The following is a 24290-nucleotide window of genomic DNA, read 5'->3' on the forward strand; positions in this document are numbered from 1 at the left end:
ATCCAGGGAAGGGATTCTCCCCATCTCCTGAGACCTGGAATCCTGCATCCAGCTCTGGGGTCATCAGCATGAGAAGGACATGGGACTGTTGGAGCAATTCCAAGGGAGAACCATGGAGTTGACAAGGAGACAGGAGCATCTCCCCTAAGGGGACAGGCTGGGACATGGGGCTGTTCAGCCTGCAGCAGAGAAAATTTTTGTGTGGAGACCTCAGAGCCCCTTTCCAGTGCCTGAAGAGGCCCAGAAGGAAGCTGGAAAAGGACTCTTCATGAGGAACAGGAGTGATGGGACAGGGAGTAATGGGTTTGAACCAAAAGAGAGGAAATTTGTGTTAGATATCAGAAAGAAATCCTTCTCTGTGAGGGTGCTGAGGCTATGGAAAAGGCTGCCCAGAGAAGCTGTGGCTGCCCCTGGATCCCTGGAAGTGTTCAAGGGGAGGATGGAGAGGGCTTGGAGCCACCTGGGCTAACGGAAGATGTCCCTGCCCATGGCTAGGGGGTGGGACTGGATGGGCTTCAATGTCCCTTCCACCCCAACCTGTTCTACGATCCTGAAGAAAATGACTCTTGGGGAAGTAAAAATAGGCACGTTTAACCCAAGCCTGGATTCAGAGTTGATGTTCTTCTTTTCAGGCCACGCAGCTACAAGAGAGAATTAAAATCCTGGAAGTGACAGCAGGTAACTCAAATATCTAAATATCTTGATTTATTGTATCTGCTTTGGGTATGATAACACTGTACTGCTGCCAGTTTTGTCTCTCTTTTGTTTGAGTGATTTAAATAAAAGAAGATTTAGCATTGGAATCCAGGAACAAAAGGATTCCAATGAAGCAGAGAAAAAACAGCCCAAGGCTGGAGCAAATATTCTTTGAAATAGAAAAAATGTTTGGTCGAGCCAAGGAAGGATAGGAAAAACTGGAGGAAATTTTTGCAGGCATCAGAGTTAAATAAGGGGAATACAATGAACTAAATGTTCCTGTAAGTCTGGCGATTGCCATGTTATCTCTGGGATCTGAGGGGATAACCAGAGAACCACAGAATGCTTTGGGTTGGAAGGGGCTTTAAAGATTGTCTCATTCCAACCCCCCTGCCATGGGCAGGGACAACAGAGACTGTCAGTTTATGCTCTTTTCCATATTTTTCTGGCTGTCTTGAGGCATATTTAATCCTATTTATATTCTGTGGGGCATCGGTTTTACTTTGTTTTTTAGGTCTTTTTGAATTCCAAAGTCCAACTTTCTGCTCAGAAGTTCTACTATGAGGAAACTCTTTGCAGCCCTGCTTTAGGGATATGCTGATTATTCTAGTAGTGGTTTTTAATCAGCACCTGTTCATACATTTATGAAATATCTGCAGTGGAGATTCATGGAAAAATAAGAGAATTAACAGGATTTATTAATGGAAAGTGAGAGATATCCCATACTGAGGAATTTTGGCACAGTTGAAGTAAAATACAGATACAGTGCAGAGTATTTTACATAAAAGTGGCAGAAGTGTTGCTTCACTGGTGGCAGGAATTTCATTCGGGCCTGCCTGAACTGTCTGAAGTTCATGGAACATCCTCAGTTGGAAGGGACCCACAAGAATCCAACAAGAGTCCAACCCCTGGCCCTGCACAGACACCCCAACAATGCCACCCTGGGCATCCCTGTCCAAGCTCTCCTGGAGCTCTGGCAGCCTCGGGGCTGTGCCCATTCCCTGGGGAGCCTGGGCAGTGCCAGCAGCCTCTGGGGGAAGAACCTTTCCCTAAATCCTAAATCCAGCCTGAGCCCGCCCTGCCACAGCTCCAGCCGTTCCCTCAGGTCCTGTCCCTGGCCTGAGAGAGCAGAGATGGGAGCTGTCACTCCACTGTGCCTCTTAAGGAAGCTGTAGCTGTTGTAGGAAAAAAGAAAAGGGAATGGAAACAGGAAGAATTGGAAAATAAAACCCCCTTTTTTTTCTTTTTTTCTTTTTTTTTTTTTCTGCTGGTTTGACGGGGACTGCAGAGGTGTCCCACAAAGTAACTTTTCCCTCGTTGCTCAAGGGATGCAGCGGTGCAAAATGCATTCCCAGTCACTTTCACCTGGCATCATTTATTGCAGCCTGGGAGCTCCATCTCCCGGAGAGAGCTCACAGCGCACCCACAGCTAAAGCCGGGGAGGAAAAAGCCGGGAACTAACCTGGGATAGTTTGTTTTCCCGAGTGCAGCCTATGCCTCCAACCAAGACCATGTTGGGCATGAGGGGCCTGGGGTACTCAAAGGCAAAGTCGTATTTCATGAGCCAAACAGCGGCGTGGCTGAACAGCTCGGGCACGGTCGCCTCCCGCCGCAGGAACTCGCGGATCAAGGGATCATAGGGGGAATAAAGGACAGAGCAGGCCAGGGAGCTGCCCAGGGTGGCCAGGAGGTTGCCCAGGCGCTGCCGGAAGGACATGCGGTCTGTGGAGCGTGTGAAGAACCTCGGGATGTAGGAAGGAGGGCTGGGACACATCGTGGCCTGGAATTCCAGGCTGCACGGCAGCCCCCGCAGGAAGTACACGGAGGGCAGGGACAGATGTTCCGCCAAGATCTGCCCACATGGGAAGAAGGGATCCATAAAGACGGCATCAAATTTGCTTCCCTCGAGGTACTGGATCAGCTCTTTGTCAGACAGGAGACGCTTGCAGGAATCCAAGAACATGCTTGTAAAATTGGTAATTTTGGAGAGTTTTTCCAAGAAGGGCTGGGGTGTGAAACTCCTGTGCCCCATCTGTTTAAACTCTGCCTCCACAAACTCCTTGGTGTAGGACACAGAATAGGTTTTCAAAGTGTAAAGTGGGGATGAATGGATCCGCAAATTTATCTCTGGAGCAACCACCACGATTTCATGTCCCTTGTCCCTGAGCTTCTCCATGACCGGGTGCATGCTGAGCCAGTGGCTGCCATCGATGGGTATGACCAAGAGCTTCCCACCTTTGCCAGAGGTCCACAGCAGCAGGAAAAACACAGCCCAAGAGGCAAGAGAAAGAAATCCTGTCTTTGGAGAAAGCATTTCCCTTGTGCTGCTAGTGAAGTTTTAAACAGCAGTGAAACTGTGGCCAGGGATGAGGAATAAATCACGGGGTGCTTCCCACTTGAATTTTAACTAAGGTGGGTTTTTAATGTTTAACAGGCAGAAATTGGGGTAATTTTTAACTGTGTGTAAATATCGGGTTTATAATCTGTGTGCAGGGAAGTCTGTCAGTGAGTGAGGTGAAGTTGAATGTTTGGATTGACACCAGGAGGGAGGGAATGACCAATAGCCTGTGGGGCTGAGAGGCTGAATGAGAGCCATGAATGGGACTGACACAGCAATCACTGCATCATTAACATCCAGTTAATGATCAACCCCCTGCCTTGAGTCCACTGCACTGATTGGACAGGGAACTCAGCTTAAATCTGACCTTTGGATTGTTTTGTGCCCCTGGAGCGTAACCAAGAAGCAAAGATTGACAGAGGTTTGATATAAAGTGGATTGTAAAGGTTTATCTCCAGATTTGTTGCTCTGTCACAGCAGTTATCAAAGTGAAAGCCTTGAGTTCACTTATAGTAAACATGTTGTAAGCTGAGCAGTAACTCCTGCTGTTGCAACACCAGGATGGTCTGAAAGCAGAACGAACCGGGGATATCGGCACCATTTGCACAGCACGGGGGGAATCTGAACAAGGGACAGTAGTTACAATCCTGAAGTCTTCCTTTCCCAACCATCCTCTTACTTGCTGTCTTGCACTGCTGCTTGCACAAATCCAGAGGCAACAGAGCTCCCTCTGCTGTCCTTGCACACCCCTGTTTTTGGGCTGTTGGCGCACATGGAATCATGGAATAGACTCAGTTAGAATATCCTGACACAAGGATCACCCCTGGCCCTGCACAGAAACCCCAACAATCCCACCCTGTGAGTCCCTGGGAGCATTGTCCAAACACTCCTGGAGCTCTGGCAGCCTCGGGGCTGTGCCCATTCCCTGGGGAGCCTGGGCAGTGCCCCAGCACCCTCTGGGGGAAGAAGCTTTCCCTAAACCCCAGCCTGACCCCCTCCCCTGATGTTCTGTGCTTCACTCAGCTTCATGTTCAGTGGCACAGCAAAAGTGCCTGGGTATATCCGCAGAGTTAATTCTGTATTTCCAATTTTTGTCCAATCAAGTCTCTTGCAATTAACTGGCATTCCACATCCCTTAGGGATATTAAATCTAGAATTATTTTGTCATTTACCTGGATATAGAGCATGCCATAAGTGATGGTGACAACTCGACCTAAGCTCTCCTGGAGAGAAACCCTCCAGCAAGCCTTGTGATCATCTCAAAGCCTAAGATTCCCACTCCCGTGCCATCCTGGGATTTGATCACACCCTGCCTCAAGCACAAATATCACTATAGGAAACACTTAAAAACAGCACATGGGGAACAAGCACTAACACCACCCCCAGGGTAAGCAATGACAAACCTTTGAGAGTGGCTTCTTTTCCTGACAGTTGATGCCCCCAACATAGACCATGTTGGGCATGATGGGGCGTGGATACTCAAAAACAAAGTCATATCTCATCAGCAAAACTGATGCTTGGCTGAACAGCTCCTGCATGGTTACATCCCTCTGCAGAAACTCGGAGGCCAAGTTCTTGTATTTCAAATAAAACAGGTCGCAAAGCAAAGGCTCTGAGACCCCGATCAGGAAGTTCTTCACACGCTCTGGGAACGTCATTTGGTCGGAATTGGATGAGAAAGTCCTGGGCACGTAGGACGCAGGGCTGGGAGACTGCATGGCTTTGTAGTCTAAGGTACAAGGAAGGCCACGCATGAAGTACACAGAGGGGAGGGAGAGATATTCAGCCAGAATTGGCCCACAGGGCAGCACAGGGTCCATCATGATGGCATCAAATTTGCTGTCCTGGAGGTACTTAATGAGTTCTTTGTCGTATAAGAGGTGCTGACAAGCAGAAGAGAACATGTTGGTCAGCTCTGAGATATTGCTGAGTAAAACTGAGAGCTTTAGGGGCTCAAAGCTCCTTTCCCCCAGCTCATTATAGGACTGATCCACAAACTCCTGGGTGTAAGGCACTGAATATGTTTTGATGGTGAAGGACTGGGAGCTTTTCAAGAACAAGGCAGCATCAGGAACCACGGCCACAATTTCGTGTCCCTTCTCCCAGAGTTTCTCCAGGACCATGCGCATGCTCAGCCAGTGACTTCCATCCTGAGGCATCACCAAGAGCTTCCCACCATCTGCCAGACTCCAGAAAGCAAGGAGAATCACAAGCCCAGCATGTACCTGGTGCCTCCACATAACTGTCATGGGGCAGGAAAAGAAACGAGCTGCTCCTCCTTATGTTGTTCAGCAGCACATGAAGAAAAATCTGCTTGTACCTCATTTATATCATGATGGACTCTAATGTTTATCATTACAAAATGATGCAGGTTATTGGAGCTCGAAGGCCACATTGCTGATAAAAGCCTTGATTAAAGTGATACCAAGGCCCTTGTGCTTTTATCTGCATTTATCTCGAATTGTTCAGAATAATCAACAGAAAAAGCAGTTGTTCATGGAGGGGTTTTGCTGTGTCAGGGTTGTTTCAAGTGACTCACTACTGTGCACTCAAATGTCCTGGGCCAGATTCAAGCCAGGAATCAAATTTATGGCCACTCCACAGAGTTTTTATCAGAAGAATTGCATTGCACTGTTGACACACAAGACCTAAGCCCCCAGCGTCTGCTCAGGAAGGTGGCTGGAGTTCACAGAGAATGTTCTCTGTGGCAAGCAGGAGTCGGCACGTGGAACAGCGGAGTCACCAAAGTTCGGGTAACACATTAACCAACCACCTTTCACCTTTTTAGCATAACAGTGATACAGCAGAAAGCACAGGCTGTGCTCAAGCGGGGCCACCAGAGTTTGTAGGTGAATGGCTCGAGGCTAAACATCTTTTTGAAAAGCAATGATGCAGCAGAATATGTGGCTCTTGCTCAAGAGGGGCCATGGGATTTCAGGGTAAAGAGGTTACGGGACAAATTGGTTTGAAAGTTCTTAATAACAGTCCCTTTCTCAAATTTCAGAAGGCTTGGCTGTGGTATGTAGAAGTCCACCCTTGTGGGCAGAAGGGCCTGCCCAAGCAGATCTCACCTGCATATTCCTCATGGATAGGGAAAAGCTGGATGCCGAAAGTTTGCAAGTTTACAAAAGCAATACAAGATACGGAAATGGTACCTGCACAAGAGCTGGCTGGAGAAGACAGATTCTTTTAGACCCTCCCAACCAAGCCCTCCTGAACAGAGGGAACTCTGAGCAGTTTCTCCATGCCTGGAAGAGTTCTCTTGGAGAAGGAATGATGGGAAACCTGAATCATGAAATGGCTACCTTTGCCAAAAGCACCTGAGCATGATAAATACACTCCAAGGCTCATCCTAAGCGTTATTCCAAGAATAAGACTAAGTGTGCCCTAAAAGGTTTATTTGGAGAGGAGGTCCTCTAGGTGGCCTACTAAAGAAAAGGGGTTCCTGAAAGCCAGCAAGAAGAACTGTAATGTTTATGGAAAGTGCACTAAATAGGAAGGAATTTCAGACATCAGTGGGGACATTTAGATTGGGTATGAGGAAAAATGTCTTCAAGGAAAGGTTTGTCAAACAGTGGAAGGGGCTGTCCAGGGCAGTGATGGAATCACCATCCCTGGAAGCGTTCAAAAAATGTGTGGATGTGGCACTTGGGGACACAGTTTAGACCTGGCAGTGCTGGATTAATGGTTGGGCTGTGATCTTAGAAGGCTTTTCCAGCCTTAACAGTTCCATGATTTGATGCAGTCCTATTCTGCAGCTGGTGAAGAACAGTGGCTCCAGCTGGCAGTGGGGTAGCATTGAAAGACCAAAGACTACAGGAGGTGGAAGGAAGGAATTCTCACCTGCCAGGGCTGCATTTCCACATTTCTGTGGTAAAAAGATCTCAAATAATGAGGTGAAGCAGCATTAAACAAACCTTAAGATGGCAGTACATACTGAGGTAGTTAACTCAGAGTTGCAGAAACACTCTTACCCTGCATAATGGCCTCTCAAATCTCATATTTGGTACATAGTTGCTCCCACCTAGTCCAGTTCTGCTAACATTTCAGCCAAACGTGTATCATCTGCGAGACACTAAAACAAAACCCTATAAAATAACACTAAAGAGGTAAAAAAACCCCCTCAGCCCAAACCCCTAAGGCCAAGCTCAGAAAAGTTTTTTTTTAAAAAAAAAAGGTCAGAAAAGTTCAGCAAAAGTTCACAGAAGTTGTGACACTGGATTTTGAGCAGCATGCGAACACACTCCACGTGTTTATGAGTGCAGAGACTGAAGTCCACAAGTCCAGCCCCTTCCAAAGGTGAGATAGCAGGAGAAAGTCAAGCAAAAGTACAGAATTGAGTGCCAAGGTTGTAAGCTGGAAACAGTACAGCAAATATTCTAGCTAAGGGAACCCATGATTATCTCTCCTGTAAGCCTACAAACCCTGGCAGACAGCCTGTACCTCTTATTAACCCCCTAAATCCCTTTTAAATTCAGAGGGTTAGTCTACAAAAAAGAAAATCTGCAGCTCTTTAGAGGCTGATTTGGGGTTTTTGGGGCAGGGTGTGAAAAAATACCCCGCTTTGTTTGCTCTAAGCTTGCTGCATTTCAGTGTTAGTCATAGGACAAATATTGGGAGAAACTATCAGTTCCCCTTGCGCCGTTAGATATGATTTTCCAGATTTTACAGACCTCTGCCATATTTTTTTCCCTAGGTTCAGCTGTGCACTTTATTCCATCTCTGCTTTTTTAGCCTGAGTGCCAAGTCCGAATCCTCTTAAAAATCCTCAGTTTTTACTGCGTGAGATTGGGCTTTTTCTGAAATATCAGCCTTATCTCAGCATTTTGTAAAGCTAATATCTGAAAAACCCAACAGGAATAGTTATTATTAAAAAATAGAATCTATGAGGATACTCTGCAAACCACAAAATCTATTTGAAAACGTATTTAAAAAAAGGCTGACTTGAATCCAACATTCATCTTAGAAGAATAAAGTAACTTATACTTTATTTTTTCAATTCTGGATGAAAATTAAACCAAGTAGCATCACTGGCCTGGGATATACGAGCTGGAAGAATGAGCCTCTGAAAGCCTCATGAAGGCCAGGAAAGGCAAATGCAAAGTTTTGCCTCTGGAATGGGATAAGCCCATGCCACAAGGATAGGTACACTACAGCTTGACTGCAGGGGATGACAAAAAGTTAATGAAAAAAATTATATTGACAGTGACAAGATTTAGTGACAGGATAAGAAGCAACAAACACAAGCTGCAGCATGGAAGATTTAAACTGGAGACAGGGATTAATTAGATATAATAAGGTGTGTTCACTGTAGGAGATACTTAAAATTTGACAACACAGAGAAAAGAAAACCCTGACCTGGAAATATTCTGATAGGAGTCTCTCAGAGAGGCCTATAATGACCTTCAAGATGAAAATGTTTTGTGAGTCCATGACAATTCAAAGCACAGAGAACTCTTCTTTAAGGTAAAAAAAAAAAAAAGAGAGGAAATCAGCCAGAGGATAAATGAAGACCTCCTCAAATCAGAGTGTGTCTTGCATCACATGAACAGCCTACTCCAAAGCCAAAGCTACCTTGGAGCAGAGGCACAGGAACAATGGGGAGTCTCCCAGAGCTAATTCCATATACAACACTTTCTCCACGTTTCCACTCTGATAATCCTTCACAGACACCAGAACTGGCACGTCTCTGCCAATCACAACCAGTTTGAAATCCACCTTTCTAACAAAAGCTGTCTTTCAGCTTCCTAGAGATTTCCAAAGCCCTCAAGAACAACAAGAGAAAGCAGAGTGTGACCCACCTGATTTAGCTTCTTATAAGCACAATTTACTCCGCTAATCAAAACCATGTTGGGCATCAAGGGTTTTGGGAAGTGCAAGACAAAGTCCAGCTTCATGAGCCAAATGGAAGCCTGGCGCAGGAGATCCAGCACGGTCACCTCCCGCTTGAGGAATTCTGAAGCCAGTTCTGCATAAGGTTGGAAGACAACATCGCAGAGGAAAAGATTTGGGATGTCATAGAGCATGTTCTTCACCCGCTGGAGAAAGGTCATGCGGTCTGTGAGGTCTGTAAATACTCTGGGGACGTAGGAAAGGGGATTGGGGCACTGGGTGGCTTGATATTCCAAACCACATGGAATTTGAAGCAGGAAATACACGGAAGGCAGGGAAAGATAGTCCGCAAGGATTGCCCCACAGGGTAGGACAGGGTCTGTGAGGATAGCGTCGAACTTGCTCTCCTCGAGGTACCTGATGAGCTCCTTGTTGTGGATTAAGTGTGTGCAGGTGGCCAGGAACATAGCTGAGGTCTTCTTTACCTGTTGATACTGCCTAATAACTCTTTCCAGAAAAGATCCTCCTTTAAATAAATCCGTGATTGACCCTTTGAAAACTTCATCCATCTCTTCCTGTGTGAAAGGCACTGGGTACGTTTTCATCACAAAGGTCTTTGATGGTTTGATGTGCAAGGAGACTTCAGGTGCCACCACAACCACCTCGTGTCCCCTCTGCCTCAGGATGTCCAGCACTTCCTGCATGCTGAGCCAGTGGCTCCCATCCACCGGCACCACCAGGAGCTTCCCAGCAGCAGCCAGACCCAGCAGGGACAGGAGCAGGATCACAACTGGTGGAGAAGCCCTGAGCTCCAGGCCCATTCCTGCAGGGATCAGGTGACTGCTTCCACGGAAGGATACCTGCCTCAGCACCAGACCACTGGCACCAGCTCTGTGCTTTTAAGCAATCTCTGCCACAACTTAACTTGTGAACCTTATTTTGTTTGCCATGCGGTAAATGTGTAATCACGGGTGGGATAAAAGGCTGCATAACCAGCAGGTTCAGGTAGCTGATAAATGTGGGGGATGCACCAGATAACCCTCGCGTTTTGAAACAAAACTTTTGGCACTTTTGTCTCCTTTGAGCGCCATCTGCCAAGTCACTGTAGCCCCTGGAGACTTCTGAAATTTGCTGTTACACTGCACACAGCCATCACCAAGCCAAAATTTTCCTAGATCTGCCTGCAAACAGAGAGGCTGCTTCTCAACCTGAGAGCCCCCAACCTGCCATGTTCTTCCAGATCCCAGCTTTGGAAATACCCAGGTGAAGAAGTGGTAAAATTCACCAGCAAGGAAAGACATAGTGAGGTAACAAGGACAGAAGCCTGGGGTGCATTTCTCAGTAAACACCAGACCCAACTACAGCAATTTGCTAATTAGGGATTGCACCTGACTGCAAGGCTTTGCCAGCCCCACAGACTCCTTCATCACTCACTAAGAGAGTACCAAGTTACACAAAGTTACACAAAATGGCTCTGAATACATGAAATGAAAAAAACAAATGCAGAGCACACATTATAAGGATGAAGGTATAGCACAGATGCCTACAAATGGAAAGGGAGAGAAAAATTCATGAGCATTCATCCAACTGCCTGAAATATGTACTTGATTCCCATCTGCAACACAAGATTGAAGCCTCCTTAGACAGAAATCCATCACAGCACAAATTAAAAACAGTGTGACCCACCTGAGAAAGCCCCTTGTGGGCACAGTGTACTCCCCCAATTGGAATGATGTTGGGCATCAAGGGTCTTGGATAGTCGAGCACAAATTCCAACCTCAGGAGCCAAACAGAGCCTTTCCGTAAGAGATCTTGCACAGTCACATCCCGCTGCAGGAACTCGGAAGCCAGTTTTGAGAATGGATCAAAGGCAAAATCACACAGGAAAAGGTTTTGGGTGTCAAAGAGTAGGTTCTTCACCCGCTGGAGAAAAGTCATGCTGTCTGTAAGTTGTGTAAATGCCCTGGGCACATAGGAAGGAGGATTGGGACACTGAGTGGCTTCAAAATCTAAACCACATGGGACTCCTCGTAAGAAATACACGGAAGGAAGTGAAAGATGCTCAGCCAGGATTGCCCCACAAGGTACTACAGGGTCTGTAAGAAGGGCATCAAACTTGCTCTGCTCAAGATAGCTCATGAGCTCTTTGTTTTTCAGGAGATGTTCACAGCTGATGGCTGACATGTAACCAAGTCTTTTCATATGTTCGAACACTTTAAGAAATCTTTCAAAAAAAGATCCTTCTTCGAATGAACTGTGTAGAAACGCCTTGAAATCTTTTTCCATCTCTTCCTGTGTGTAGGGGACCGAGTACATTTTCATCACAAAGGTCTCTGATGGTTTGATGTGCAAGGAGACTTCAGGCGCCACCACAACCACCTCGTGTCCCCTCTGCCTCAGGATGTCCAGCACTTCCCGCATGCTGAGCCAGTGGCTCCCATCCACCGGCACCACCAGGAGCTTCCCAGCAGCAGCCAGACCCAGCAGGGACAGGAGCAGGATCACAACTGGTGGAGAAGCCCTGAGCTCCAGGCCCATTCCTGCAGGGATCAGGTGAGTGCCTCCAGGGAAGGAAACCTGCTGCAGTACCAGCGCCTGCTACACACTTTCAAATGATCTGTGCCACAGCCCAACTATGGATTCTTATTTTATTTGCTGGGTGGTAAATATGTAATCACTGGTGTGATAAAAGGCTGCACAACAAGCATGGGATTCCTGCCAAGTCCATAGAATCACCAGATAACTCCATCTGTCTCTATCAGAAGAACAGTCCAGAGTGCCCTAGGAAGGAGGCAGGGGCTGCTCTGTGACTGCCCTTCAGATTCCTTTTCTCTGGCCGGACTTCTGCACATGTGTGAGATGTGTCACATGCACATCACCATCCAGACCTGCAGAGGCTTCTCCTTTCCCCTGGCAAGGACTGTCTCCTCTCCCCCTCTCCTGGAAAACTCATGTCTGGGTGACCCAGACCCCACAGCAATTATGGAACAGCTCTTTAAGATGGTTTCTAGAATGAGAAGGCAGAAGAGATGGAAGGATGATGCCAGGCTTCTGAACAGAGATTTATGAGGACTCTGTGAGGGGGACCTTCCACAGAACAATTCAGGACCCACTTCTGGCTTTGTTTTTGCCACTGACAAAGCACCAATGCTGTCCAGCAGTGGTGGGGCTGTGTGAATGCTCACGTGGCAAATCCTGATGTGCATGGGGATATCTGTCAGATGTCACAGCCACCTCCACACTTGGGGATGGGTGGAATAGCCACGGGCTTCATGATCCCAGCCCACATCACACCAGTCCTAAGGGACAGGACTGAAGAGAAAGCCAGAGCACCAAAAGAACTCACCCAACTCACCAGGCTCTCCCCTGGAGCAGCAGAGGAAGCTTTCCAGGAGGAAAACTGCACAGGGCTCTTGCCAGCATCGCAGGGAACCCAAAGTTTGGCATCATCACCAAGTCTGCACTCAAACCCTCAGTGCCAGTCAAGCTGTGCTGGATGTGTCAAATCTGACCTGCTCCAGGCATCAGGGCTGGGCTTGTCGATCAAAAAAGAATTGTTAAGTTTTCCTGGGACTACCCATGGGAGTTGTTCATTAAAGGAACCCAGCATTTAGTCTTACTATTCACAGATTTCAACAACCTCATGACTGGTGCAATCAACATCCCACCACAAACCCTCATTAGAAGACCCTGGTGTTTACCTAAAACTGAGCAGCATTTAAAACCCAGGAGGAACAGCTGCCTACACAGGAAGTGGAAAGTCAGGAAGACAGCAAGAGAAAAACAGTTCCTGTCATGAGGATTCACCTCACTCAGCAGAAAATAGGAACTTGATTTTTATCATAACACAGAATTCCACCCTCCGTAACACAGAAATCCATCAGGGCATGGATTAAAACCAGACCCACCTGATGTAGCTCCTTGTGAGCACAGTTTACTCCTCCAATTGGAATGATGTTGGGCATCAAAGGCCTTGGGTAGTCAAGCACAAAATCTAACCTCAGGAGCCAAACAGAGCCCTGGCGTAAAAGATCTTGCACAGTCACCTCCCGCTGCAGGAACTCGGAAGCCAGTTTTGAGTAGGATTGAAAGACAAAATCACAGAGGAAAATATTTGGGATGTCAAAGAGCAGGTTCTTCACCCGCTGGAGAAAGGTCATGTGGTCTGTAAGGTCTGTAAGTATCCTGGGGACATAGGAAGGAGGCCTGGGACACTGAGTGGCTTCAAAATCTAACCCACATGGGACTCCTCGTAAGAAATACATGGAAGGAAGGGAAAGATGCTCAGCCAGGATTGCCCCACAGGGTAGAAATGGGTCTGTAAGGACAGCATCAAACTTGCTCTCCTCAAGGTACCTGATGAGCTCTTTGTTTTGCAGGAGATGTTCACAGCTGGAGACCTCCAATTTAGTGATTCTTTTCATACCTTCAAATACTTTAAAAAATCTTTCAGAAAAAGATCCCTCTTCAAATGAAACCTGAAAGAATGCCTTGAAATCTTTCTCCATCTCTTCCTGTGTGTAGGGGACCGAGTACATTTTCATCACAAAGCTCTTTGATGGCTTGATGTGCAAGGAGACTTCAGGCGCCACCACAACCACCTCGTGTCCCCTCTGCCTCAGGATGTCCAGCACTTCCTGCATGCTGAGCCAGTGGCTCCCATCCACCGGCACCACCAGGAGCTTCCCAGCAGCAGCCAGACCCAGCAGGGACAGGAGCAGGATCACAACTGGTGGAGAAGCCCTGAGCTCCAGGCCCATTCCTGCAGGGATCAGGTGAGTGCCTCCAGGGAAGGAATCCTGTGTCTTCACCGGTTCCTGCCCCACACTTTCAAATGATCTGTGCCACAGCCCAACTGTGGATGGTTATTTAATGTGCAGTGTGATAAATATGTAATCACTGGTGTGATAAAAGGCTGCACAACAAGCGTGGGATTCCTGCCAAGTCCATAGAATCACCAGGTAACTCCCATCTATCTCTATCAGAGGAACACTTAAGATTGCCCCAAGAAGAAGGCAGGGGTGGCTCTGGATTTGTACTTTGGATTCCTTCTCTCTGTCTGGACATTCTGACATGCACATCACTACTCAGACCAGCTGAGATTCTTCTTCCCTCTAGGAAAGGAAACTCTCCCTCTCTCTTGGAAGACTCATCTCCCAGAGACCCAGACCCCATGAAAGCTGTTGAACAGCTCTTTTAAGACAGTTTCCAGACTGAGAAGACAGAGAAGATGGAAACATGATTCCAGGTTTCTGAGCAGATTTACAAACACTCTTTGAGGGGGACTTTCCACAGAACATTACAATGCCTATTTCTGGCATTGTTTTTGTCACTGACAAAGCACCAATGGTGTCCAGCAGTGGCAGGGTTGTGTGAATGCTCACCTGGCCAATCCCACTGTACATAGGGATGTCTGTAAGGTGTCACAGCTACCTCTGTACTTGGAGCTGGGTGGAATTGTCACACACTGGGCTTTGTGATCCCCAACCTGCACCACACAACTCCTATGGAACATGAAGGAAGGGCAGGGCACCAAAATTAATCACCCAACTCTCCAGGCTCTCCCCCAGAGAAGAACATCAAGCTGTCCAGGAGGAACTCTGCACAGGGCTGTTGGCAGCACCCCAGGGAACCCAAGCACACGGCATGTTGGAGCAGTTGGTATCATGGGCAAAGCTGCATAGAAACCATCAGTGCCAGTCAAGCCATGCTGGATGTGTCAAATCAGACCTGCCCCAGGCATCAGAGCTGGGCTTTGGAGTCAGGAAAGACTTTTTAGGTTCTCTGGGACATCCCATTGGAGCTGGTCATTAAAGGAACCCAAGATTTTGTGTTACTGTCCACAAATTCTGACAATCCCTTTGCTGGTGGCATCAAAGTCCCAGCACAAACCTCCACAAGAACACCCTGATGATTCCCTTCAACTGCGAATCCTTTCAAAGCAAGAAGGAACAGCTGCCTACACAGGAAGTGGAAATTCAGCAAGAAAGTGAGAGAAAAACAGTTCCTTTCATGAGGATTCACCTCACTCACCCTAAACAGGAGCTGGATTCTTATTGCAAAACAGAATTCCACCCTGCTGAACATAGAAGTCCATCAGAGCCAGAACTAAAAACAGTGGCACCCACCTGATGTAGCTCCTTGTGAGCACAGTTTACTCCTCCAATTGGAATGATGTTGGGCATCAAAGGCCTTGGGTAGTCAAGCACAAAATCTAACCTCAGGAGCCAAACAGAGCCCTGGCGTAAAAGATCCAGCACAGTCACCTCCCGCTGCAGGAACTCGGAAGCCAGTTTTGAGTAGGATTGAAAGACAAAATCACAGAGGAAAATATTTGGGATGTCAAAGAGCAGGTTCTTCACCCGCTGGAGAAAGGTCATGTGGTCTGTATTGTCTGTAAATACCCTGGGCACGTAGGAAGGAGGATTGGGACACTGAGTGGCTTCAAAATCTAACCCACATGGGACTCCTCGTAAGAAATACATGGAAGGAAGGGAAAGATGCTCAGCCAGAATTGCCCCACAAGGTAGGATAGGGTCTGTAAGGACAGCATCAAACTTGCTCTCCTCAAGGTACCTGATGAGCTCTTTGTTTTGCAGGAGATGTTCACAGCTGGAGACCCCAAAGTTAGTGATTCTTTTCATACCTTCAAATACTTTAAAAAATCTTTCAAAAAAAGATCCTTCTTCGAATGTAATATGAAATAATGTCTTGAAATCTTTCTCCATCTCTTCCTTCGTGTAGGGGACCGAGTACATTTTCATCACAAAGCTCTTTGATGGCTTGATGTGCAAGGAGACTTCAGGTCACACCAACCAACCTCATTTCCACCTCTGCTTCCACCTCATTGCCACCACAACCACCTCATTTCCCCTCTGCCTCAGGATGTCCAGCACTTCCTGCATGCTGAGCCAGTGGCTCCCATCCACCGGCACCACCAGGAGCTTCCCAGCAGCAGCCAGACCCAGCAGGGACAGGAGCAGGATCACAACTGGTGGAGAAGCCCTGAGCTCCAGGCCCATTCCTGCAGGGATCAGGTGAGTGCCTCCAAGGAAGGAAATCCCTGACTGCACTGGAGCACGAGTTCCTGCGTCGTGCTCTCAAATGATCTGTGCCACAGCCCAACTGTGGATGGGTATTTAATGTGCAGGGTGGTAAATGTGTAATCCCTGATATGATAAAAGGCTGCATATGACAAAAGCATGGGATTCCTGCCAAGTCCATGGAATCACCAGGTAACTATCTATCCCTTCTATCTCTATCAGAGGAACACTTAAGATTGCCTCAAGAAGGAGGCAGTTGTGACTCTGGGTCTGTACTTTGGATTCCTTCCCTTTGGCTGGACCTTCTGCATGTTCAGATGTGTCACGTGCAATGTGTCACATGCATATCACCATTCAGCCCAGCAGAGGCTTCCCCTTTCCTATAATTAAAGCCTGTTGCCTCTTTCTTGGAAAACTCATCTCTAGGAGACCCAGACCCCACAGCAGCTGTGGAACAGCTCTTTAAGATGGTTTCCAGCCTGACAAGACAGAAGTGGTGGAAGGATGATGCCAGGTTTCTGAGAAGAGATTTATGAACACTTGAGCTTGTTGAACACAACCTGGCTTTTAGTGAGGGCAGAGGAAGTGCCAGCAGGGACCACATGACCAGCAGCAGGAGGCATGGTGAGGAATTCCCCAGTGTGGAGCCAGGAGGGGATCAACCTTGCAGCGCTGCAGGACTCTATAAATTAGAACTTGAGAACAAATGAACACACCAACACCAATTCTCTCCTGAGTCAGAGAAAAGGGAAAAGTGAAGACACGTAGGGAGAACAATATGGAGATACTAAGGGGCCTTGGAGGTGAGATTCTTCTGCAAGCTGTGGTTAGGACTATAATACAACAAACTATTTCCCTGGATTTCATGAGGTGCATGGGGGGGATGCAGGGTTCACCTGCAACCCGTGAGAAAGAGTGCGCACACTGGAGTGCATGGATGCTGAAAAGCTGTGATCTAGTGAGAAACTCAAACAGAGAGAGAAGACCCTTGCTTCAAGGGATAGAAAAAGAAGACCCTTGCTTCCAAACTAGAACAACTCATCCTTAAAAGACTACAGCCCATGAACTAAAATGACCCACACAAACAAGTTGTAGAAGACTGCTTTGCCTTGGGAGGGACTCACGTTGTAGCAGGTTGGGCATGACTGCTTCTCATGAAAATTAGAACCACATTGGGAAAGCTCACAAAGAACTGTCCCATGAAAAAGACCCCATGGCACAGTAGAAAAGACTCCTCTCCTTAAGCAAACTGAAGAAAGTTTTTTAGAAGTGACAAACTGACTAAAAACCCCTTGTGTTTTGTCTCCCTGCACTGTTGGTGGGAAGGAAAGAAGGGTGGGGTGTGCAGGGAAAGGTATTCTAAAGGTTTATTTTAGTTCTCATTATCCTCTTTTAATTCTATTAATAATTTTTTCTTTATATCTTTTAAGTTTTGAGCCTCTTTTGCCCTTAAAGTGTTTCTCCCAAATCCTTACCTCAACTCATGAGCCCCTTTTGTTTTTCCTTTTCCCCTTGTCTGCTGAATTATAACAGGAGAGAATGAATAAAAGTTTTTTTTCTGGGTGCCTAGCTTCTAGCCAGTGTTAAATTTTGACACGACTCTGTGAGGGGGACCTTCCACAGAACAATTCAGGACCCACTTCTGGCTTTGTTTTTGCCACTGACAAAGCACCAATGCTGTCCAGCAGTGGTGGGGCTGTGTGAATGCTCACGTGGCAAATCCTGATGTGCATGGGGATATCTGTCAGATGTCACAGCCACCTCCACACTTGGGGATGGGTGGAATAGCCACGGGCTTCATGATCCCAGCCCACATCACACCAATCCTAAGGGACAGGACTGAAGAGAAAGCCAGAGCACCAAAAGAACTCACCCAACTCACCAGGCTCTCCCCTGGAGCAGCAGAGGAAGCTTTTCAGGAGGAAAACTGCACAGGGCTCTTGCCAGCATCCCAGGGAACCCAAAGTTTGGCATCATCACCAAGGCTGCACTCAAACCCAAACCCTCAGCCATGCTGGATGTGTCAAATCTGACCTGCTCCAGGCAGGAGCTGAGCACTCTTTCTGGTGGAATCATTGTCTCATCACAGACCTTCACCAGAAAACCCCAGTGATTCCCTTCAATTAAGAAGCCTTTAAAAGCCAGAAGGAACAGTTGCCTATACTGGCAGTATACAGTCAGGAGGAAGGAGAGAAAAACAGTTCCTGTCATGATGATTCACCTCACTCAGCAGAAACGGGAACTCAGTGCCTATTGCATAAAAAAATTCCCCCCATCCTAACACAGAAATCCATCAAGGCAAGGATTAACACCATACTCACCTGAGGCAGTTCCTTGTGAGCACAGTTTACTCCTCCAATTGGAATGATGTTGGGCATCAAAGGCCTTGGGTAGTCAAGCACAAAATCTAACCTCAGGAGCCAAACAGAGCCCTGGCGTAAGAGATCCTGCACAGTTACGTCCTGCTGGAGGAACTCAGATGCCAATTTTGAATAGGGTTCAAAGGCAAAATCACAGAGGAAAGTATTTGGGATGTCATGAAGTAGGTTCTTCACCCGCTGGAGAAAGGTCATGAGGTCTGTAAGTTGTGTAAATCCCCTGGGAACATAGGAAGGGGGCCTGGGACACTGAGTGGCTTCAAAATCTAAACCACATGGTATTCCACGTAAGAAATACACGGCAGGAAGTGAAAGGTGCTTCGCCAGGATGGCCCCACAGAGTAAGACTGGGTCTGTAAAGACAGCATCAAACTTGCTCTCCTCAAGGTACCTGATGAGCTCTTTGTTTTGCAGGAGATGTTCACAGCTGGAGACCCCAAAGTTAGTGATTCTTTTAATACCTTGGTACGCTTTAATAAATCTTTCCAGAAAAGATCCTTGTTCAAATGAAAAATGAAAAAATGCCTGGAATTCTTTCTTCAAATCTTCCTGTGTGTAGGGAACTGGGTACATTTTCATCACAAAGGTCTCTGATGGTTTGATGTGCAAGGAGACTTCAGGCGCCACCACAACCACCTCGTGTCCCCTCTGCCTCAGGATGTCCAGCACTTCCTGCATGCTGAGCCAGTGGCTCCCATCCACCGGCACCACCAGGAGCTTCCCAGCAGCAGCCAGACCCAGCAGGGACAGGAGCAGGATCACAACTGGTGGAGAAGCCCTGAGCTCCAGGCCCATTCCTGCAGGGATCAGGTGAGTGCCTCCAGGGAAGGGAATCCCCAGCTTAGTGATTTTAAGCAATCTGGTCTCTGGTTTTTATGGAAGATCTTTAGACTTATTTGCATTTGGTAAATGTTTAAACATGGACATGGCAAAGATGGCAGAAGAGCTGTTAAAGTTCATCCCAACTGGCAAACACAAATCAGGGCAGGAGCTACTCTGGGAAACACTCCCCTCTCTGTATTGGAGGAACACCGGGTTTGGAGGAACGCTGCCTAGTTATGTAGGGAGGGGGTGAGGAAGTCCAAGGTTCAGCTGGAACTGAACTTGGCCAGGGGTGAAAATAACGAGAAGGACCACTGCAGGTCTGTCAGCCACAACAGGAAGGTCAAAGGTAGTGTTTCCCCCCCACCCCCCTAAGATTAGGAAATTGGTAATAATGGATGAGGTGAAGGCCGAGTGACTCAAGAACTTTTCTTGCCTCAGCCTTCACCGTCAACCTCTCTTCCCACACTTCTCAAGTAGATGGATGGCAAGATGGGGCTGGGGAAGCAAAATTCTACCAAGTGTAAGAGAAGATCACCTTGGTGACCACTTGAGGAACCCAAATGTAAGGGCACATGATGACCCAAACACATGGGACCCCATGAGATGCATCCCAGAGTCCTGAGAGAATTGGTTGATGGAGTTGCCAAGGCACTCTCCATGATACTTGAAAAGTCCTGGCAGTTAGGTGAAGTCACAGGGAAAAGGGAAACTTTGGACCCACCTTGAAAAAGGACAGAAAGGAATTCCCTGGGAACTACCAACCTGTCAGCCTCTCCTTGTGCCTGGGAAGATTACAGGACAGATCCTCCTAGGAGACATTCTATGATTTAAGTAAATGGGGGATCCTTCAACAAGTGGTCTGCTCAAAAGAGCTGATTAACAGATCTTCCACTTTCCAAACAAGAATTTTCAGTGTAAGATTATTCCTTCTCTACTGATATTCCGTATCATTTTCTGTTTGCAAAAGACTGGAAAAAATATTAAAGCTTCACATGGGAAATGGTCTGGATTCTTCACCAGTTTTATATTGTGACACTGCAAGGAAAATGGAAAATTTGCTATCAAAGTTCATTTCCCTGCAAAACCTCTTTTTGGAAGGATGAAGTAGAGGCTGGAAGGAGGAGGGACACAGCCATGGTTTTTGCCAGCTGTACTTAAAACTGGATTAGCAACTCAGAAACGCCATTCTAGATCAGTCTGGGAAGAGTTTGCCCCTGGGTCATGAAAGCAAACAATATTAATGCACAGATAGGATTTGCAGACAAGCCCTAATCATGAAAATTATTGCACAGAAGTAATTTTGACAACAGAATAATTTAGTGTCGACGTTGATAGCCTGCACCAGAATATTTTTAAGGACATTTATAAAACTATTGTGGCTCTAGGCACATCCTTTGTAGAGAAACTTCTGGGAAGGCAGCATAAAGCTCTTGCGAATGCAGAGGCTGCCAGTGCAACCAGAACATTATCTACCACTTTGTGCATCATGGTGCTTCATTTCTAAATTATGAAAGGTGGGGTCTATTAACCAAAAGGATTCCCTGTTTTTAAAAATTAATTGTAACAGTAAAACCAATTAATGGACACAGAGACACACAAAGCATTTGCAAACAGCATTTAACATTCATATATTTTACCATGGCAATCACTGACCTGAGATAGTGGCTTTTTCTTTCCACAATTTATACCTTCAATAAAAACTATGTTGGGCATCACTGGCATGGGACACTCAAACCCCAGATCTGTTCTTTCAAGCCAAATGGATCCATGGCTTAAGAGCTCCTCCACTGTTACTTGTCTGTGAAGAACATCTGAGGCCAGAAGTTTAAATGGGAAACAGGCAAAATGGCAAAGAAGTGGAATGGAAATGGAAGGAATCTGTGAACTTGAGAACTGAGTTTTACACATGCTGGATAAACACCATGTGGTCTGAGCTGTGTGTAAATGCTCTTGGAAAGTAGGAAGGCAGGTATGGGCACTGAGTAACCTGCAAAGCTGAACTGCAAGGAAATCCCTGGAGAGAGAAAACAGATGGGACTGAGAGACGCAGAGCCAGGATTTGTCTGCATGATACAAGAGGGTCCATGAGAACAATGTCAAATTTACTGCCTTGGAGATACTGCATCAGATCCTTGTTGCACAGCAGACTGCCACAGGAGGTGTAGAGGTTGGGGATGAGCCAGACTTTTTCAAGGACAGCAGTAATTCTTTGATGAAAAGGTTTTCCTTCAAAAAGATCATGTGGAGGCCCAGGGGCCTATGGCTGTGGAGGTCCAAAGGCCTGTGACTAGAATCCCCACACCCCAGTTGTGGAAAGGAGGCCCTAAACAATGCCTCCAGTTCGGGGTTAGAGACACCTCTCTCCCACAGATCTCTGCAGCTGTATGTTAATATGTTGTTTCCCATTGGTTCCTCAAGTTTATGTCACCCAGTTCAGCCCCAGTTCACCTTATCTGTACTTTCCCTAGAATGTTCTTCCCTCCCTGTTTCCCTATTGGCCCCAGTTCAGTGCATTTCTCTGCCTCCATTATCCTATTGGTCCCCCTTAGCAAATTGCTCCGCCTATGCACCACTTTCCCCTATTCCCATTGGCCTTTGACCCTCAGATCCACCCCTGCTTCCCAGTATATAATCCTGGACCCTCCAATCATCCCTGTCTTTGTCCCTGGACACCTCCAGTGTGTGGGTGCAGTACACCTTCACTGGAACTCCATACAAAGACTCTTTTGGGAACGCTTTCAGAAGGTAGCAGCCATCACCACCATCGCACATGCTGCTACAAGATCATTCTCAAGAGTTATAAATAACCATGTAGTTGTTAGCTTTCACTATTATGCATTGGCTTTTGCAAATTATTATTACTCATAATGATTTTGATATAGTACAGTTTGTAATCACTTTTAACTGTTTTTGATATGGTATAATTTGTCAGTTTTTGTGGCCAATGTCCTGGCCCTGTGTAGCTCATATATATACTAGTGTGATAAACATATAGTTTAGACTTTTGCAAAATATTGAAATAGAGACTATGTGTTGTGCATTGTAATGTTAAGTTTTGCAGAAGTGGCTTTTTTGTAACTAATGGACAATAGTGAGAATAACTCAGATAAGTCTGTGGAAATAGCTAAAACTCTCTATCTGATTAGATAACATTGAAAGAACCACACAGATAACACAAAAGAAACGATGTGAAGAGGATGTCTGCCACTGAACATTCGACTATGAATAACTCCCCATTTGTTGTTGTGAGAAAACGGCATACACAACTCTCAAAAATCAAATCTACACTATTGCACGATGGGTCAAACCAAGCTAAAGAATTCCTGGAACATGTAAAAGAACTCAAAGGAATGTTTGAATATATATAATCTTCATAAATACTCATTTCATCAATGCAGTGAAAAAGTAGATAAGAAGAGTTGTTACCTGGCATGCATCTAGCTATGGCTATGCATCCAGCACTGTAAAGGTCCTTTTTTATCCCTTATTAAACTTTTAACATTTTAAAGACTGAGGCTCATTTCTCACAGCAAGGGAGCGCACACATGCTCTCAGCTCTTCCCTATGTCATGGCACTGGATACCTTTTGAGGGTGTAATATGCAGATGCCTCCACGCTTGAGTTTGCATCTGGTGCCATGATGACAACATTGTAATATATAGTTGTATAATTCGTGTTTTATTGTACATGTATATAAGCAGAAAAAAGAAATAAAAATTGTTACAAATATCAAACACACATGTACAGCAAGGAATTGCAACGTGACAGCCAGGAGCCAAAGGAGAAGGGTAATTTGCAGAACAGGATGGCACCAAGGAGAACAAGGCCCACCCAAGCAAGATAGGTGTACTAACAACCCTGTGATTTACACTTGATACCGACCTGATCTGATTCTCCAGACCATGCATCTCAATACTCAGTTCCCACAAAAACCACTCAAACCTTTCCTCCCTTTCTTGGAAACTTAGTACAAACAGAAAATATGAATATGCAACAGACTCTGGAAGAAAGAAAAAACTAAGGCACAGCCTCAGGCTGTAAAAACTGTATAAAACCTCGTCTCTCCAAAGGACAGGCGGTGAACTTGGGGGAGTCAGTGCGATAGAGGTTGATTCAGAGTTCACCCAGCGCCGATCCTGGGCTCGACGCTGACTGTGATTGTGGTTGTTTCCATAACTCAGTTTTTGCAATTTTTTCAATAAATGTATTATTGATAAATATGGCTGAATTTATTTATAACAATGTGGTGGCCTTTCTGGCTGAGGGCCACCAGCAGCGAGCACAGGCTGAGCCAGTGATTCTCATCCATGGGCACCACCAGCAGCTTCCTATCACTGGCTGAGCACAGCAGACAGGAAAAGTAGAATCCCTGATGAAAGAAGAAACTGAGGAGCTGTATTTACCCACAGGAGACATGTTCCCAGAAATCCAAATTCTGCTCATCTATCTTGTCCTAGCAGCTTTTAAATATAGCCTACATACCCCCATTAATGACCTGGCTTTTCCAGCAGAACCATTCACTGGTAACCATTGAAGGCACTGATGAACCATTTAAGTGATAAATAAATGTGGGTTGTGCAGAACTTGGGCTTGGTACTTGAGGCTTCCTTCCACCTCAATCTGTGCTGATTGATGCTAGATTGAAAATAAAATCAGGCTCTGCCAAAATAAATCCCCTAGAATAGTGCTGGCACTTGGAAATAATCAGGCTTGCTGATATAAAAATGCTTGCTTTCTATCCTTCTTTTTGAGAAGCATTTTGCAGTTGTTCTGAAATGCTTGGTGAGTTATATTTAAAATTATAAAAGTGTGCCACTACACAGCACACTATCTACGTAAACCCTTAGGAAGAGGCTCTGGGATTTACATATGGCTCAGCACTGGAGTCAGGAACACTACCAGGGACTGATTTAATCCATGGGAGAAGCAGGAAGGCTTGCATCAGTGAAGGAAAAACACTGGATTGATGCTGTCACGCACACCACTCCTTGTTCTCATCCTGACCTATCTCTCTCCATCATTTTCTCCTTCCAGGAGCAATAGGAAGAAATCAGGAGTGAAATCAGTATTTCTGCAATAAATATTGCTGCTGGACTACGGTCTTTATCCCCTGGGAAAAAAAAAAAAAAAAAAGAGGGAACCTTGCCCTCAGAGAAGAATTTGGTTCCACGCTGGAGC

At 46.3% G+C, this 24290-nt stretch overlaps 3 protein-coding genes and 4 pseudogenes across 6 annotated transcripts in view; all 7 read right to left on the reverse strand.

The window, feature by feature from the left end:
* Positions 1-24290, reverse strand: part of LOC102109386 (UDP-glucuronosyltransferase 1A1-like) — a 37692-nt gene that overhangs the window by 4151 nt on the left and 9251 nt on the right. The window contains exon 1 of one of the 4 annotated variants that reach the window (XM_014262113.2): positions 8836-9759. The exons of 2 other annotated variants lie outside the window; for them this stretch is intronic. In XM_014262113.2, the coding sequence (XP_014117588.2) occupies positions 8836-9687 (852 nt within the window). In that variant the 5' untranslated portion in view covers positions 9688-9759. Of the gene's footprint in view, positions 1-2158; positions 3065-8835; positions 9760-24290 lie in introns of those variants that run through there. One more of the 4 variants, XM_014262114.2, reaches the window with a different exon arrangement.
* Positions 3538-5297, reverse strand: LOC106628803 (UDP-glucuronosyltransferase 1A1-like). Its single transcript, XM_088058571.1, has 2 exons — positions 4438-5297; positions 3538-3600 (listed from the first exon to the last, which is right to left on the reverse strand). Exons 1-2 carry the CDS (start codon positions 5281-5283, stop codon positions 3538-3540), a joined length of 909 nt encoding a protein of 302 aa, XP_087914697.1. The 5' UTR covers positions 5284-5297.
* LOC148183905 (UDP-glucuronosyltransferase 1A1-like) lies at positions 10446-11462 on the reverse strand. Its single transcript, XM_088058572.1, has 2 exons — positions 10553-11462; positions 10446-10481 (listed from the first exon to the last, which is right to left on the reverse strand). The coding sequence occupies exons 1-2, from the start codon at positions 11402-11404 to the stop codon at positions 10446-10448; spliced, it is 888 nt and encodes a 295-aa protein (XP_087914698.1). The 5' UTR covers positions 11405-11462.
* On the reverse strand, positions 12585-13655 carry LOC148183906 (UDP-glucuronosyltransferase 1A1 pseudogene; annotated as a pseudogene).
* On the reverse strand, positions 14787-15955 carry LOC102110113 (UDP-glucuronosyltransferase 1A1 pseudogene; annotated as a pseudogene).
* Positions 16773-19145, reverse strand: LOC148183907 (UDP-glucuronosyltransferase 1A1 pseudogene; annotated as a pseudogene).
* On the reverse strand, positions 19376-22751 carry LOC148183908 (UDP-glucuronosyltransferase 1A5 pseudogene; annotated as a pseudogene).

This window comes from Pseudopodoces humilis, chromosome 8 (genome assembly GCF_049639895.1).
Source record: "Pseudopodoces humilis isolate 2021_Gansu_Grassland_sample_001 chromosome 8, ASM4963989v1, whole genome shotgun sequence".
Lineage (NCBI taxonomy): Eukaryota > Metazoa > Chordata > Aves > Passeriformes > Paridae > Pseudopodoces > Pseudopodoces humilis.

Excerpts from the sequence above, each read along its gene's own strand:
- LOC106628803 (XM_088058571.1), bottom strand. The coding sequence starts at position 5,283 with ATGACAGTTATGTGGAGGCACCAGGTACATGCTGGGCTTGTGATTCTC. Across the intron at positions 3,601-4,437 it reads AAAAGAAGCCACTCTCAAAG|ACCATCCTGGTGTTGCAACA; the intron begins GTTTGTCATTGC and ends TTCTGCTTTCAG.
- LOC148183905 (XM_088058572.1), bottom strand. The coding sequence starts at position 11,404 with ATGGGCCTGGAGCTCAGGGCTTCTCCACCAGTTGTGATCCTGCTCCTG. Across the intron at positions 10,482-10,552 it reads CCCACAAGGGGCTTTCTCAG|ATGGGAATCAAGTACATATT; the intron begins GTGGGTCACACT and ends CTTGTGTTGCAG.